Source organism: Amblyomma maculatum, chromosome 1 (genome assembly GCF_055883805.1).
Source record: "Amblyomma maculatum isolate TAMU_Amacu chromosome 1, ASM5588380v1, whole genome shotgun sequence".
Taxonomy (NCBI): Eukaryota; Metazoa; Arthropoda; class Arachnida; order Ixodida; family Ixodidae; genus Amblyomma; species Amblyomma maculatum.
Window position 1 is genome coordinate 440,955,517 of NC_139344.1, and position 17,155 is coordinate 440,972,671.

Genomic DNA, 17,155 nt, shown 5'->3' on the forward strand with positions numbered 1-17,155 from the left:
CATTATGTCAGAAGATTTGGACAACCCTGCAGTGGCCACAGGATTGGAGGAGGTCAGTTTACATCCCCATTCCAAAGAAAGGCAGTGCCAAAGATTGTTCCAACTACCGCACGATCGCGCTTATTTCGCATGCTAGCAAGGTGATGTTGAAAATCCTCCAAGGTAGGCTGCAGCAGTATGTGGATTGGGAGCTTCCGGACGTGCAAGCTGGGTTCCGCAAGGGCAGAGGAACTAGAGACCAAGTTGCCAACCTTCGCTGGATCATGGAAAAAGCAAGAGAGTTCCAGAAACCCATCTACTTCTGCTTTATTGACTATGCGAAAGCGTTTGACTGCGTAGATCACAGCAGATTGTGGCAAGCTCTCCAAGAGATGGGAGTTCCAATTCACCTCATCTGTCTCCTCAGGAACATGTATGAAGGGCAAGAGGCCACAGTCAGAACTGGGCATGGTCTCACTTATTGGTTTCCGATTGAGAAAGGAGTGAGGCAAGGCTGCATACTGTCGCCCTGCCTATTTAACCTATATGCAGAGTGCATCATGAGAAAGGCCGGTCTGGACGAGTCTTCAGCTGGAGTGAAGATTGCTGGAAAACGTATCAACAACCTTAGATATGCGGATGATACCACTTTAATGGCAGAAAGTGAAGCGGAACTCAAGAGACTTCTGATGCGCGTACAAGAAGAGAGTGAGAAGTTTGGGCTTAAACTGAACATTAAAAAGACAAAGATCATGGCGTCTTGCCCTATCAAGTCCTGGAGCATCAAGGAACAAGAAGTGGAAGCTGTGACAGATTTTCTCTTCTTGGGCTCCAAGATTACCTCGGAAGGAGACTGCAGCGATGAAATTAGGAGACGCCTGCTTCTGGGAAAGAGAGCAATGGTTAGCCTTGACCGCCTAGTAAAGAGCAGAGACATTAGTCTGCCAACCAAGATCCGTATAACTCGTGCTATGGTCTTTCCAGTTGTGATGTATGGATGCGAGAGTTGGACTGTGAAAAAGGCTGACCGCCGAAGAATTGACGCGTTTGAATTGTGGTGCTGGCAAAGACTCTTGAGAGTTCCTTGGACTGCCAGAAGATCGAATCAGTCAATATTGTCGACCATAAACCCTGACTGCTCATTGGAGGGTCAAATTCTAAAGTTAAAGCTCAGCTACTTTGGTCATCTGATGAGAAGAGAGGAGTCGCTGGAGAAAGATTTGATGTTGGGAAAGGTTGAGGGTCGCCGGAGAAGGGGTAGGCAGCGAACGCGATGGTTAGATGGCATCCTCGAGGCACTGCAGATGAAATTATGTGATGTTAGGAAGATAGTGAGAGACCGGAAAGCGTGGCGTGACATGGTCAATAGGGTCACGAAGAGTCGGACACGACTGAACGACTGAACTGAACTGAACATCGAAAATGAATCAAACAACTTAAAAAAGGGTCAAACATTATATTCTTCCTGATAACTTGGAATAGTATTGTGTAAAGGGCACACCCTTAGATTATGTAACAGTTCCATTACAAGCAGATCGCAATACATACAAATAAACAATGGAGAATCTCAGATTGGTACCGATTGGTGAGCCTCAAGGCTCAGAAGCAGGTCACTTACATTATTAATATACTGGCTACTAAGGATGTGGTTATCTATGTCGAAGATACCAATGTGCTTTTCGCGGGTAATAACACACACATAAAGCAAAAAAGAGAAAACATGGTTTACAGGCAGTGTTGTTCGGCTAAAATCTAATTGCCAGGAAATAAGAATATTCATAACGAAATAAGTACTTTCCAGCACCGAAACAAAATTCTTTTTGCGAACTTCACCATTACGTTTGAATAATCAGGACTAACCACGTGAATCTTCTGTAAACGTTTTAGGCACTGCTTTCCAGGAACATATGAAGTGGTATGACCACACACATTACATTAATAAGAAAATTTCTTTCTATACTCCATCGGCATTCTACATAAGACGCGTACGCTTTTACCAACAAGATTTAGGCTAAATTTGTATTACTCTTGCATTTACCGTCGCATACAATACTGCTTGCTTTTATGGGACACGAGTATGAGAGCAATATAGAAAGAATACTTACTTCACAGAAAAAGGCGGCGCGACTTATTGACCATTGTAATAGCATAGTGTGGCTTACAATAAGAAATTATCAGTTTTTTTTCAAAACCCTTATGAATCAGAATAAACATATTTTAAAAGCATATATCTAGTAAAACCTAGAGCCTATACTTAAAGATCAGAGTTGCATGCTCCGAAATGTCGCCCAAATTATGGACACGAAATGCCTGCGCATTTATTTGCAATGGGTTTCCACTGTTACCCCTAACTTCTTTCATTAGCGGCAGCAATTGAATACATTCGATCACAAATACAACAAATATGTACATAATGATCCTTTTGCTAGATACTTCACGTATGTAGCCGTATACTTCCTTGCAATCCTGCTTTATTGTTTTATACATAACTGCCCTAAATGATTTTTAATATGATTTCATGTACAGCCGCCCTGATTTTTAACAATGTAGTCGAGCGCCGACCGAACTGCTGGTCAGCGCCTTATAACGGCGATAAGCGTGTAACACGGTGAGAGTTCGCGAATGCGCACGAATGTGGAGCGTCGTCTGCTACGCTTCCGGTCACGATGACACGCCCAACCACTATAATTGTTCGCCAAAAAAAAAAAAAAACAAGAAAAAAAAAACAGCACGGCGGGCAGTCGAGCACAAGTGCTTTGCTTAGGGCCTCTTTTATCGTCTTCGCACCTCAGAAGGTTCTCATTACAAGCATTGCTTTCAACGTGCTGGTAACTTGCTTTCTTTTACACCTTTCTTATCTTAACTCTGCTTCACCAGCGCGGCCTTTTGTAAAAGGAAAAAAAAAGAAAAAAAGAGGGAAATCACATCTAAGTGTCACATTTCATGCACATTTGCTCTACGGCCCTTCGGCTTTCGCGAACAGATATTGTGACAGGGCGTGTGTCCTCTTATCGGAACAGCGTAGCAGAAACTGCTCTCTCTTCGCGCGCGTGCGCGAACTCTCGCCATGTTCCACGCTATCGCCCTTATAAGGCGCTGACTAGCAGTTTGGTCGACACTCGCGCTATATTGTTAAAAATCAGGGCGGCTGTACAAGCATGCTCGTGTAGATAGTTTCATTTTGTATATTCATATCTTTTACATTGCTTGCATTCGTGAACTTCTGAACCTGTATGACTGAGATTTCCAGTTGCCAAATGGTTTGTGGTGCCCTTGCAGAAGGACAGGCCTCTGCCAGGCGTCTAGATACGCCTTTTGCCTGTTCCTCCATGATTATGTTGTTGAATAAGAATCTGATCAATAAATAAAGAAATGTCATCTTCTGGGAGCTGCGTGAAAACCTTTGATCGCACGTGGGTGCTGCTTCGGGTGATGCCGAGGGATGATATTATGAGGATCGGGTTAAAAGGCGAGCGCCCACCGGCGCTAGAAGACACGTGGATTGGAGCGGGTAGGTTTCAATATACTTTGGCTAACATTCTGTGGCTCCACAGCAAAGCCAGGCAAGAGAAGGCTGGCGACGCGTTTTTGTCCCCCTCTGAAGAACGCGTTACCTTATTTAACTTCCCCTTCTGTTTATCGCACCACTACTCCGAACAATACATGTCACACTAGGGTGACAAAGGTGCGCCTCCTTCCATTTGCTGCCTAGCTTCTGCTGGCCAGCCATGAAATTGCCCGTGGTTATAGTCTCCTAGTAAGAAAGAGGTAGAAGAGAAGAAGAAAGTCGTTGTGCGAACTGATGAGGTGTTGTTTCAAAAGGCCAAGAAGAAAATATGTCTATGAAGCAGACCGCTCTGCGAGTGGAACCCGTAATTGAAGTGTCCCCCAAATTCTAAAACCCTCTCGAACTGATTACTCATTGACCCAGAAGGCATTCCTTATGACATTTAGAAGAGAATTTATAGCTACAGCGTCCACCTGAGCAAAGTTTCGGAACAATGCCTCAAAAGAGGTCGAGATAGTTCATACGCAAGTGGATGCAGAAACCCTAACTGGACAAAAGAGAACACAACGTCCAAAACAAAATTCAACAGCCTCGAAGCTGGGCGCATATCCTCTTATTTGTAATATCTGTCTCCCTGGTGACTTACGAGTTGTAAGGGGTGTTGCATCAACCGGTGGCTGCGATAAGTATTTGATGAATGAGCCTTAATTCTGCGTCGTCGTGTGCCTCTGGACAGGTGTGCAATGCAGAGTTGGGTTGGAAGGTGGGTGCCGAGGGCATCGGAGACAACGTGCGCTACGAGCAGTTCGCCGAGATGGGCAAATGGCGCACCTACAAGACGCGCCCACATCTGGCCATTCAGGTAAGGCACTCGGATTTCCCTTGCTGCCGTATACGGCTCCTTGCGCTAATGCTGTCTCTTAGAAGCGGTCCCTGGAGCCCGTCGTATGTTTTATACTCAGTGTGTCCGAACTGAATCTATAGATTGACACTAATCACATATGCATGATCAGCACTTTTTACAAACTGTCAGCCCGTCTTGCCCGTCAGCTGCTAGAAGCCTCGTATATAAAAAGACTTGGCTAAAAATGTATTAGTGCATCACCTGGCTCGCTGTATAGTAGTGAAGGTCGATTGTTAAATGTTGGTAGGTAGGGTTGGCCTAAATGCTATGATGACTTTGTTGCTGACTTTGTGGAAGCATTTAGATGTTGAAGAAGAAGGTTGTACGTGGCGATCCGAGAAAGAAGTTGTGGTCAGCACCTGTCCTGTGTGTCTATTTGTGCCCATATGTGAGTGTCTTTTTGCGCTATTAACCTTTCCTTTATGCGCACATTTTCATTACGCCACATGTAGCACTCCTGTGACAACAGGGATGACGTGGTGTGCACGACATAAAATCCTCGTCTGCTAAGGGCATCTTGACGTAAAAATGTTTTTATTCCCTCCATTGCAATTTGGCCAAGTGTTCCAGGTGAGGTATTCTAGCGAATTAAAGCACCGAATACGCTGTTGCGTTCACATAGGAATTCTCGAAGACAATTTAGCCACATGCCGAGGAAGCCACGCACTCAAGAGCAGTCACACACACCAAGAAATAAGCAAGGCCTCTGCAAGAATGTGCCGCGACAAGCAAGAACACGCGCTAGGGAGGCGACGAGCGTGTGCTGAAGCACACAGAAAGCAGGCGTAATAGGCAAAGACATTGCGGCTATGGCAGTCGCAAGTGCAAAAGCATCAGGGTGTTGTACTAGTAGATTGCACTAGAGATGTTACACAAGCTCTGCCTTTAGGGGCAGGTCGCAACAGAGTTAATCGCTTACGGATCATTGCTCGCTTATAGTCACTGTACTACTGAATCACCAATCTTTTAATTTGTTTATCTATTACATATCATAAACTCATTAGCACAAGCCCTGTTACGGTGGCTCAGTAGTTACAGGGCTCGTCTGCTGAACCCAAAGATGCGGGATCGAATCCGTGCCGCGGTGGCCTCTATTCGTTAAATGATGAAAGAAAGGCGTCCGTTTGCTGTGCGATGCTAGTGCCCGGTAGATAATCCCATGTGGTCGAAATTTCTGGAGCCGTCCACCGGGACGTCTCCTACACCTTCAGTCGCTTCGGGAAATTAAAACCCATAAACCAAACCTAATTAGTACACAGTGATAAGCCACCACATTATCCAAAACGCCTTCAGATAGAAATATAAAGGCCCGATTTAAAGAGGCTATACAGATGTGCCTCGAGTCCTAGGGTACACAAAAGGGTCCCGAGTTCGATTCTCGTGTCACCGTCCCATATGACAGAAGCTGCCCTCGTTGGCAACTCCTGCAAACTTTGTGTCATGCGGTCTCGTGACGATCCATATCTTGCCGACCAGTCAGTGCACGGCCATCTCATCTGCCAGCTGGGACCTGAATGCCAGAGCCATGATAAAGGATTTTGTTGCAGAAGCAACACTACGCTAGTCAGTGAGCCCTTTCACGGATCCTCCGATAAGCCAAGCTGTGTATGCGCGACGAGCGAGTGACGTCACACGGAACACAGCTGGAGCGTCCCCGTCGGAGCCGTCGCCTCCTCCGCTGCGCGGGTGACCCAGAGATGCCGTCGCCGCCGCGCCAGCTGCGCATGCGCCAGGAGGGAGAGACGTCACACGGTGCACAGCTTACGTGCCGAAACCACCTCCAACTGCCGCCGTGTTCGCCCCGCCGCGCATGTGCAGTGATATCATTGCTCTTCCGATACGCCGGTGCCACATGCGCATGCGCAGGCGTATATATATATATATATATATATATATATATATATATATATATATATATATATATATATATATATATATATATATATATATATGGCACCGCGCCAGTACCGGCGCAGTCAGCCATGGCGAAGTTGAGCCGAGCCAAGGCTGATCGCCTTCTGCGAACAAATCTTCGTAATTCGTTGCTTCCGCAATTCTACTCGGAATGGCCATTGGTAAAACCACAGCCAACTGTATCGCTCACAATACCAACAGCGGACTTTCTTCAGACCGAGACCTGGCGGATCAAAATCAGTCGAGATCTATTCACTACGGCGTCATTAATCTCACCCTACAAGCAGATTGAACGCAACTTTAACATTCCAGCACTTTCATATTTGAATGTAACGAATATTGCTGATGATTAGCTGATAATAGGTCACCCTTTAGTGAAAGCTTGATCTTGAGTCCAGCGAAGAAAGCTGTCATAGCCAAGGACCCAGAGCAATGCATGATGCTACAATCCTCTACAACCGCCTACAACCGTCCTGAAAGATATAAAGAGACCATTAGGTTTGCTTTCAGGTCTGGCAGCTTCACTCTTTTTTCACTTCCAGCACCGAAGTTTGCTTGGCGATCATAGGAATCATTTCTACCACCCATGCAGAGCTTGTTCCAACCAGTGCATATAAGAGTTCATATATTTGGCAAGTAGCTGTGATATGCATATGACCGGTATATCTGTGCTTTAATGATGCACAGACAGCAATATATGGGTTCTAAACAGTCCACAACTACCTCTGCAATGTTCATTAAATCTTGCTTTTATCTTGAAGCCATTGTGGGCCCGATGTAGGAGCGTTTAACACATAGGTGCCTTCTGAGCGCCGAGCTATATGCAACCCTTTTCTCTGTTATTTCATGAAATCCCAGATGCGTGCAGCGCCCGACCTGCAGATGGGGTCGCGTAGCCAGGGCCTCGGCTGGGCATTCTACGATGTCGACCTAGACGACAGCGAAGGACGCTGTGCAAGCCGATGGAAGCTGCGCAGTGCTCAAGAAGCACGCTTCTTCCGTCTCAAGGAGGCCGCTAATAGTTTTCGGGACTTCAAGAAAGATTTCCGCGAAACATTGCCCCGATACCGCTTCCGGTGAACCCAAGCCTCGGCTCGTGCCTTGCTTGGCTCTTTCTCACGTTGTCAAAGAAATTAACGGACATCTTGCATTGTTCTTTTGTCTTGTGTTCTTATTATCTCATCTTCGCCCTGACTGTAGCATTTGTTTATGTGACCAGGTGCTGGTGCCGAGAAGTAAATACCGAAAGTGTAGATCACTGATCGAAATTCTTGTCAAGGTTTCTTGTCAAGGACAAGCTTCAAGGCATAGAAACAGCACAAATGCGTCAGTCGAGCATAGTTGTTGACGACCTTAACAACAGAATGCGTAGAAATAACTTGATCTTCAAAGGCATTACAGAGGAAGCAACAGAAACATGGAAAGATACCGAGGAAGTTGTGTCTAAGTTTGTGACCAGGAACTTGGGAATCTCAGTTGGTGAAATCGAACGTGCACACAGAATAGGACAGCGAAAGCAGGGCAGCATCCGCCCAATAATTGTGAAGTTCTTAAATTTCAAAGACAAGACCAACATTCTCAAAAATGCTTCCAAACTTAAAGATCTTGACTCTGCTTCCGTCTGGATAGAGGAGGACTTTTCACCTAGGATGCAGTTTATTAGGAAACAGCTTAGAGACTTCGCTCGAAGTATACGAAATCCTGGTGAAAAGTATAAGCTATTATTTGATAAGCTTCTTAACAATACTCTGTACTCATTTAACAGTGCCACTAGAAAAGTGATTGCTCTCCCAAAGCGCGATTCCAAAGAAGTGGATGTTTGTGACAATAGCGGAACAAATGAAATGTCTGCCCTTTCTGATTCTGAGGCCGCTCAGGAACACTGACTACAGAATAAACCCATAAGCTTCGTATTGTCAATTTTAGTGTCAAACTTTCGCAGCCTGTTACCAAAGCAAGATAATTTGTGTGCATATGTCGACGCATGCTCAGCCGACCTTGTGTTGGGTACAGAAACCTGGTTATCGCCCGATATTGCTGATACTGAATTATTCTTGTCCAGCAAGCTTTCATTATTTAGAAAAGACCGCGTTACTTCGCGCGGTGGTGGGGTACTAATTGCCGTAAGGAAAAGCCTGCAAGCACATGTTGTTGATACAGGATCGTGCCTGGAAATTTTGTGGGTTGCATTAAGTCTATCATCATCGGTAACTTGCGCCGTTGGGGTCTGCTATCGCCCACCTGATTCACACGAGGAATTCGCTGAAAAACTGAATGAATCCCTAACTTACCTACAGAACAAATTTCCACGTTCACCAATATTCCTGGCAGGTGACTTCAATTATCCGAATATTGAGTGGCGGGAATGCCGGCCCCTCCACGGAGCAAGAAAGCGTGAATGTCAGAATTTTATGGATGTGCTAGCACTTTTCAACCTACATCAAATGGTTTCCACACCTACGCGTGGTGATTCAATCTTAGATCTAGTGCTGACAACGCAGCCTGACCAAACGTCTGTAAAGTTTCTGGATGGTCTCAGTGACCACAAAGTTTTGCAGAGCGATTTCACAGTAGCCAGAAACAAACCAGAAAAAGCAAATAAAATTATATTTGATTATACCAGAGCAGATACTGATATGATACTTAATGAGCTATCATTGTTCTCTGCAGATATTCATTGCTCCTTCAATTCGCAGGACGCGAATGAAAACTGGTCTCTTATTCGGGATAAACTAACTTTGCTAAAAGATAAGTACGTACCTAAGGTCACCATCACCACATCTACAGAGAGCACATGGTTCACAAGGAGCGTCAAAAGATGTATAAACAAAAAGAAAAGGTTGTACGCGAAAGCTAAAAAGTCAGCATCTGAGCACGATTGGAATCAGTATCGTACACATGCCCAACAGTGCAAAACTGAAATCGAAATCGCAAAGAACAAGTTCTATAACTGACATTTCACGTCTGTTAAAGAGCAATCCTCAAAAATTTTGGCGCGTTGTTAATCCAAACTATGGTACAAACACCTCAGTGTCAATAACTAAAGAAGGAAAGCTCCTTACCTCCCCTGAAGTAGCAGAGGAATTCAACCAATTTTTCTGCTCAGTTTTCACTGATGAGAGCCCTTTACCTACTGACCTGCAATTTCCAGAGCTACACGAAAGCATGCCCGACATAACTGTCACAGCAGAAGGTGTATCCTCTGCCATAGACCGCCTCCCTGCTAACTCTGCACCCGGCCTCGATAACATATGTCCTAAATTACTAAAAATAGCGAAACCTGCAATATGCTCCATCTTAGCTGCTATTTTTCAGCAATCCATTGATACGGGTTGTGTACCATACGACTGGAAAATTGCGCGTGTCATACCCATTTTCAAATCTGGTGATGCCTCTCTGCCATCAAATTACTGACCAATTTCTTTAACCAATATAAGCTGCAAATTGCTAGAACACATAATCTTCTCCGCCATAATGGGTCATCTGGTGAAGCATAACTTCTTTTTTCCCAATCAGCACGGCTTCTTACATGGTAGGTCTTGCGAAACACAACTGTTTGAATTGGTTACTGACCATCATGCTGTTCATGTGCACTCTAAAATAGACGCCGTATTTATAGATTTCGCCAAAGCATTCGACAAAGTCCCACAGATACGTCTAATAAAGAAGCTTGAAAATTTAATCAAATTATAAGGTTATTTGTTGGATAAGGAGTTTTTTGGCTAATCGCCATCAATCAGTCTTTGTTAACAGCCATTCTTCCTCCCACTCCCCCGTTAAATCTGGAGTGCCGCAAGGGTCTGTACTCGGACCTATCTTGTTCTTAGTTTATATAAATGATATCAGTAATAACCTAAATTCCACGGTCAGATTATTTGCTGATGATTGTGTGGTATACAGAGAGATAACTGATCTTTCAGACTGTACTCATTTACAATCAGACATTGATAAGATCAACAATTGGTGCACACAATGGCAAATGGAAATTAACACCTCAAAAACAAAACTTGTCAGATTTACCACAACATCTAACACCGAACCATTCCATTACACTTTGAACAACGTGCGTATTGAATCGGTACCCATCATAAAGTATTTAGGTGTACATTTAGCATCAGACCTTTCATGGAACTGTCGCTTAGATACGGTCATCAATAAGGCTTCCAAAACACTCGGCTTCCTCAGACGCAACCTGCGATTAGCTAATCCAGACACAAAGCTATTAGCATACACCACATTAGTGCACTCTAAATTGGAGTACGCCTCTTTAATTTGGAACCCTCATCAAGCATACCTAGTAACAAAATTGGAGTCTCTGCAAAATAAAGCCGCCCGTTTCATATCTAAAAACTATTCGCGATCAGCAAGTATAACTGAAATAAAAACAGCCCTCAACTTACCTCTTCTTGAAAGACGGAGAATGTTTTTCTTACTGTCCTTTTTCTACAGATTATATTATAGTAATTCTTCCTTTGCGTTGTATCATATCACGCCGGCTCATCATGTATTCCCACGCATTGATCACCAACTGAAAGTGCAACCCATCTTTGCTCGAACCAATCTGTTCTTTCACTCGCCTCTCCTCCTCGCCATCCGTCAATGGAATCTGCTGCCTGCCACCATTGCATCTTCCAGTGATTATGAAACGTTTGTAACCGGACTAAAAAATCACTTCGAGCTGTAACCTTCATCTTTGCATTTCTTTTTTATGTTCGTATTAAAGCGCTGCTCTTCGAAAAACGTGAATGTTAGGTGCCATCTGTATCTTTATTTGAGTGTTTGAAGCACTAGCTTTTCAAAATTTTGCGCCTGGCTATATTGTTAACCACTGTATACATATCGCAATTTTGAATGCATTGTTTGTACTGTTGTCCCACTTTCCGCCCCCCCCCCCCCCCTATGTAATGCCCGCCCGAGCCTTTAGGGTATTTGAATAAAAAAAAAATAGGATGCCAGTGACGCCTTGGTGGCATCACCAATAAGCCTGTCTGCCATTTGGATCCAGGTAGTCTGGCTTTTCAGGAGAAATGAATGAGTTGGTGAGGTTTCGAAGAAGCGATAATATTTTATGCAAAGTATTTAATTTATCAACCAAATAGGAGTCACGATAGGAGCTGAAAGACAGGACAGATATAAGACCACGAGAGGAGCTGAATAACAGACTCATCTTTCTCTCCAAATACTTCCTAAATACTTTCTAAATACTTCAAGGGCTATAGCTGTGAACTCCGGATTTTTTTTTAATGACATTGCTGATGCTGCACATTGTAGCGCTTTAACTCATGAGCTCACTCAACGACCTGCAGCGAGCACGTTTCTCTGCCTACGGAGGAAGTGAAATCTCCGCAGGTATGCAGCCAGGTACATCTGACCTTCCATTGCTCAGCCCTTGGCTTACAGCTTGACGTGTCTACACTTAATCTAGTTCCACATAGGTTACAGCTATAAAAGTAACTTCCGCTTATAAGTAGAACTTTTTTAAAAGTTCCACTTATAACCGGAACATATGTGGAACCACATTAGGAGCGTAGCAATAGACATGCACTCCTGAGAAATTTGGCTAGAATGCAAAGCATTTCGCTGCCACCGCATATAGGCAGTCAAAGCTCAGGATATTCCTCATTCAAGTTCGATGAAGATGGATTAGTCACTTTGTTTCTGCGAACCGGTCCGATTTGAATATTTATTTGATTTATTTATGGGTACTGTAAGCCTTTACAGGATCTGACAGGCACTCCTGTCAGATCCTGTAAAGGCTTACAGTACTCATAAATAAATCGCAAGGCAAAAAGCAAGAGAGAAAAGAAAAATTATAATTAATTAAAACAATTATTACGGGGCAAAAACAACAATGGAATCAAACAAAGCAAATAAAATCAGTGCACAAAATAATTAAACAGGAAAAAAAGAAACAAGCAAAACATAGTTGGGATGAAAGAGCAAAATATTCACGGTCAAGCCTATTCATATAAGTGCCCTCATTTTACTTTTAAGTAAGTGAACTGAACCAACATGCTTTAATGGCAAAGGGAAGAATGAATGTTTCAAGATGTCGCAAACCGTAGAGAACTGTCTGATCCGCCTATGATGATTAATTCTGCACAAATCTTGAATGGGTGGCCTAATATACGTTTTATCTACATTTATATGCCCACGATAAAAAAGAAATAAAACCTTCATGGCAGCGACACCGTTCTGATATTAGTCGGAATGCTTGCTTGATTGTATACTGCAGTGACGTTGTCGTACAGCGAGTATCTGGACTAAATAAAACAGAGTGACATGCGCTATGATCTGTCCACTTTATCAATGAGATAGGATTGGTGAGGGGTCCATACGATATTGTATATACTCAAGTATTAGCTGAACGAGGGTTTTATAAGTGGATAGTTCGACACTAGGCAGCATTGCAGCCAATTTCCGGCACAAGAAATTGAGTTGCCTGAAATGGCTTTGTGCATGTATTCTCGATATCAGTAGCCCAATGGATTGTGCTCGAGAATGTCGCATTTAAATACCTTACAGTGTCTGATCTTGTTATATCTGCGGTCCTTTTAGAGTAATAAATAAGTTCTGTGCCATTTTTGAGTAAAGTTAATGCATGTTGGTTCGTTGACATTCAACTTCATTCGCCCTTTTTCATAACAATTTGCGATGTTCTTAATTATAGAGGTCTATTATGGCTTCATCGTCCCAGGAATGAACAGTTGTGTAAACAGCATATTCACTTGCAAACAAAAATATACTGTTGCATTAAGTTCCACATGTGGTAGGAATTGGAGGAATATGGAGGAGGCCTTCGCCCTGCAGTAAGGCTGAAGGTAATGATGATGATGGTGATATGGTACGATATTGCTAATATTGACTATTTACATTAGACGTAATTATATATCCGCGTTTATGTGGATGCGACAACAGCTCATCGTATTAGCTTTATTACATATTGCGCTCGAAAAAGGTTCTACTTAACTTGAGGACAAAGTAGAAAGCCATGAACAGAAAAATGTAGTTTTACTTAAAGAGATAGGACGCATGCAGAGTGGCTCAGAGAAACAACTCTGATTACTGACATTCTAGTGGAAATCAAGAAGTAATGGGCATGGGCAGGGCATGTAGTGCGAAGAGAGGATAACCAATGGTCGCTTAGGGTAACAAACTCAATTCCAAGGGAAGGAAAGCGTAGCAGGGGGCGGCAGAAAGTTAGGTGGGCAGATGAGGTTAAGAAGTTCGCAAGGGTCAAGTGGATGCAGCTTGCACAGGACCGAGTTAACTGGAGAGAAATGGAGAGGCCTTCGCCCTGCTGTGGGTATATATTCCGGCCCCGTCGGCGGCGGCGGCTGCTGCTGCCGGCGCCGGCACCGGCACCGCCGCTGCCGCTGCCGGGCTGCCGGCTGCCGCTGCCGCGCGGCTGCCGGCTGCCGCTGCCGCGCGGCTGCCGCTGCTGCGGCTGCCGCTGCTGCTGCTGCTGCGGCTGCCGCCGCTGCTGCTGCTGCTGCTGCCGCCGCCGCTGCCGCCGCTGCTGCTGCTGCTGCTGCCGCCGCCGCTGCTGCTGCTGCCGCCGCTGCCGCCGCCGCCGCTGCTGCTGCTGCTGCCGCAGCTAAAGTGCTCTAGAACATTGGGTAGTGGGCTGACTGAGCGCCGTTCAGTGTCGCAGTTTATGTCTCACCCGCGAGGTGGCGCCACCATCATCTTCAATGTAAGCGGCCGCTTCAGATTTGGTCTCTGGCTGCGCGAAAGGTGGACAGTCACCGATCCAATTAATGGAATGCTCTTTTGTCAATGTTTTTTGATAAGGGAAGACTTTTGCTTACATTGTCATTGTGGCGACGCAGCTAGGTCAGCTAGGTTTCTCTCAGCTTGTGCCCGTTATCAGCGGAAACTCGCCAGGATGGCATTGAGGGAAAAAACTCTCGTTAGAAGCAAACTAAAGCTCTCCTAGTTTTCATACATTCGGAAGGGTCAGGTATATTTTCGCGGACGTATATCAATAATAGGCTTACGTGTTTAGAACAAATCCCTTATCTTTTTGCCAAAACTAGCAGTTATATTGAACAGGCGCTGGTGCACGGCCCTAACCTTTTTGCAGCAGTTGCATATAATTAAACACGTTTACTATTACATTTTAAATTTCGTACTCTCGCTGCGTATTATGTGGAAGAAAAAAAAGGAGGGGGATTTGAAAAGAATTAAGGCTAAGGCTCATACATTATTTAAGATGGACAGAAATCTTAAATTTAGGGGTTTGGCTCGGTTCACAAAGCGACTCGGGCTGCGAGATACGCCAGTTGAGGGATCCGGAAATTTCGACAACCTGGGGTTCTTTAAAGCGCGTGGACACCGCACAGAACACGGGCACCTTGATAGTCGCCTCCATAGAAAAGCTGTCATTGCGGCCAAGATTCGATTCTGCATCCTTGAGTTCAGCCATCGAGGGCAATATATCTGCCCACTGCGACAGGGTTAGGTAAACTAAACAGTCTAAGGATTACAACTTACCACATCTGTGCTAGAAATCATGCATCTCTATATCAATGGTTGCTTAATCTAATGATACTCCAATGTGAAAAGGATCGTTAATTCTGCTGGCACTACTATATGTATATCAGATGTTTTCTTTTTCTGCCTTTCCACAGACTGTTGGTGCATTAACTTTTATTTTTTGAAGGAACATTTCATGAAAATAAAAGTGTGAAGAAAACGGCGGAGACCCAATATTGGTTGTAAAATCTCCAGGAAAAGTTTATTTTTTGAGCAGTGCAATGCAAAAAGCAGACTTCACAAACAGCAGGCATATTTCAAGAGCAGCGGCTCAGCTTCATTTAAATGCTTTGCCTTTTGGCGCTTCCCTGCCTTGTCAAGATTTATCGCTTTAATTTAGAAGTGCAGGCCTGTGACAATATAGAATTTGATTATATTTGCAGAGAGAGTCGAACCATAGCTGGAACAGCCAACCTCTTGACCATTTCTGCAGCACATCTAAAACGCTGTCTGAGTGCAGCTGTTCAAGGGAGAAGTAGCCGGTGAACAAGTCGTCAAGCTTCTTTACAAAGCCAAATAAGCAACCAGTAGGATAAAGGAGCCCTCCATTGTCACAGAACTGTGTCAGTCGTGCAAGCTAAAAAGTTTCACCTGGGGCAGGCATAGTCAGAAGTGTACGTCAAACAGTCTTGACAATTGGTCTTTACAATGCACTTTCTTGCGACATAGCCAGCAATGTGAAATATTATTCTTGAATCACTCCTAGCAATGTGCTGGTCGTGATCTTGGGAGGATGGAACTAGCTGCAGTGCGTTTGTTTGCAGCAGCAGTCAGTGCCAAATGCATGCTTGTTTCATTCTGCACATTGTCTTGCATAGTATCAACTTCTAGGAGGGAGCCCAGCATGCCTAATATACTTCCTACAAAGACATAATATTTTCTATAAACGCAAAAAGTGGCTCATATAGAAGGCACAGCTGAAACAGCGGAGCGCGAAGCCTGCACACTATCGGCTGAGGCAGCGGAGGCTGGCGGAGGCTTCCATATACGACGACGGCAGCGCCTCAGCGCGGGCCCCTTTGAAAACAAAAACCTGTTACCGTTTTCGGAGACAGGGCAGCGCGCGCCGTCGCCGGAGAGTGAGCTCACTACCCAATATTCTAGCGCCATTCACCGCAGCTGCCGCTGCCACCGCCGCTGCCGCTACCGCTGCTGCTGCTGCTGCTGCCGCCGCGACCACTACCGCTGCTGCTGCTACCGCCGCCGCCGCTGCTGCTGCTTCTGCTGCTGTCGCCGCTGCCGCCGCTGCTGCTGCTGCCGCCGCTGCTGCTGCCGCTGCCGCTGCCGCTGCCGCTACCGCTTCTGCCGCTGCCGCTGCTGTTGCCGCTGCTGCTGCTGCCGCTGCCGCAGCCACCGCCGCTGCCGCTACCGCTGCTGCTGCTGCCGCCGCCGCCGCCGCCGCCGCCGCTGCTGCCCACGACGACGACGATGATGATGACGGTGATGATGATGTATCATACTCATGTAAACCGGCATAATGCGCCAGGAAAGCGCATTGCATCAATTCGCCAGACGGGAGTAGGTCGAGAGGGGGAAGTCGAATTGCGCGATTCATGTAAACAGAGCGGCACATCGTATTGCGAATGGTGGGAAGGCGCTCCAATGCTCACTTCCGATAAAATCCGGCCCGCGCTGGCGGCATACAGACTGACAGATGGCACGCAGGATGTCGGCGGATGGGACATGCGCTGCACGTGTACTCTTCTCTCCTGAGCAAACAACATTTCTCGAAATCATAAGCGAGATTAACATCGGTCAGCTACTCGATTCAAGACAGCAGCGCAATCAAGCGCATTTTCAACTCATCCAACAGAAAATGGAACAGTTGGCATTCAGCCTGGCGCCAACTGCCCCATACTCTACATATGCTTTTTAACGCCTCTGAGGCTGCCATTTCGGCTACGCATACTGCCACATTAATGGCGATCTCTAGCTAATCACGGCCTAAAGCCGGCGCTCCTGTCTTTCCAGCTGGCTTACGCCAACCGGAAAGCTGTCGTGAATTGCAGCATGCTACCGTCATGGACAGGCGGACACTTGACACCGAAACGCTTGCCTAGAATTCTGAAGTGGTGGATTGCCGGTCAAAGGAAAAATACTTTTTTAAAGCTGGTACTGCTTTAAGACAAATTTGTTCGCACCACCAGGCATTGTTCGAGCGCTCTAGAGACGCTTGTTCAAGTCTGCAGTGTATTCTTACCTTGTCTTAAAATTCTTTCGTTGATCGTAAGTCCACTAGCACGCAAGAGCGCTTCGCTGCAAGCTGTCTATATCCGCAAGATATATTAGTGGGCGAGTTGGTTAGTCATCGT

At 45.4% G+C, this 17,155-nt stretch overlaps 2 protein-coding genes across 3 annotated transcripts in view; both read left to right on the forward strand.

Annotated features, from left to right (window-relative positions):
- Positions 1 to 17,155, forward strand: part of LOC146209565 (uncharacterized) — a 75,799-nt gene that overhangs the window by 20,881 nt on the left and 37,763 nt on the right. Inside the window, exons 7-8 of one of the 2 annotated variants that reach the window (XM_084587421.1) lie at positions 4,224 to 4,349; positions 7,164 to 7,448. In XM_084587421.1, coding sequence (XP_084443547.1) covers positions 4,224 to 4,349; positions 7,164 to 7,385 — 348 coding nt within the window. In that variant the 3' untranslated portion in view covers positions 7,386 to 7,448. Of the gene's footprint in view, positions 1 to 4,223; positions 4,350 to 7,163; positions 7,449 to 17,155 lie in introns of those variants that run through there. The other variant, XM_084587420.1, reaches the window with a different exon arrangement.
- LOC146209566 (uncharacterized) lies at positions 10,051 to 11,041 on the forward strand. The gene has a single exon (XM_084587418.1). It carries the CDS (start codon positions 10,285 to 10,287, stop codon positions 10,987 to 10,989), a length of 705 nt encoding a protein of 234 aa, XP_084443544.1. The 5' UTR covers positions 10,051 to 10,284; the 3' UTR covers positions 10,990 to 11,041.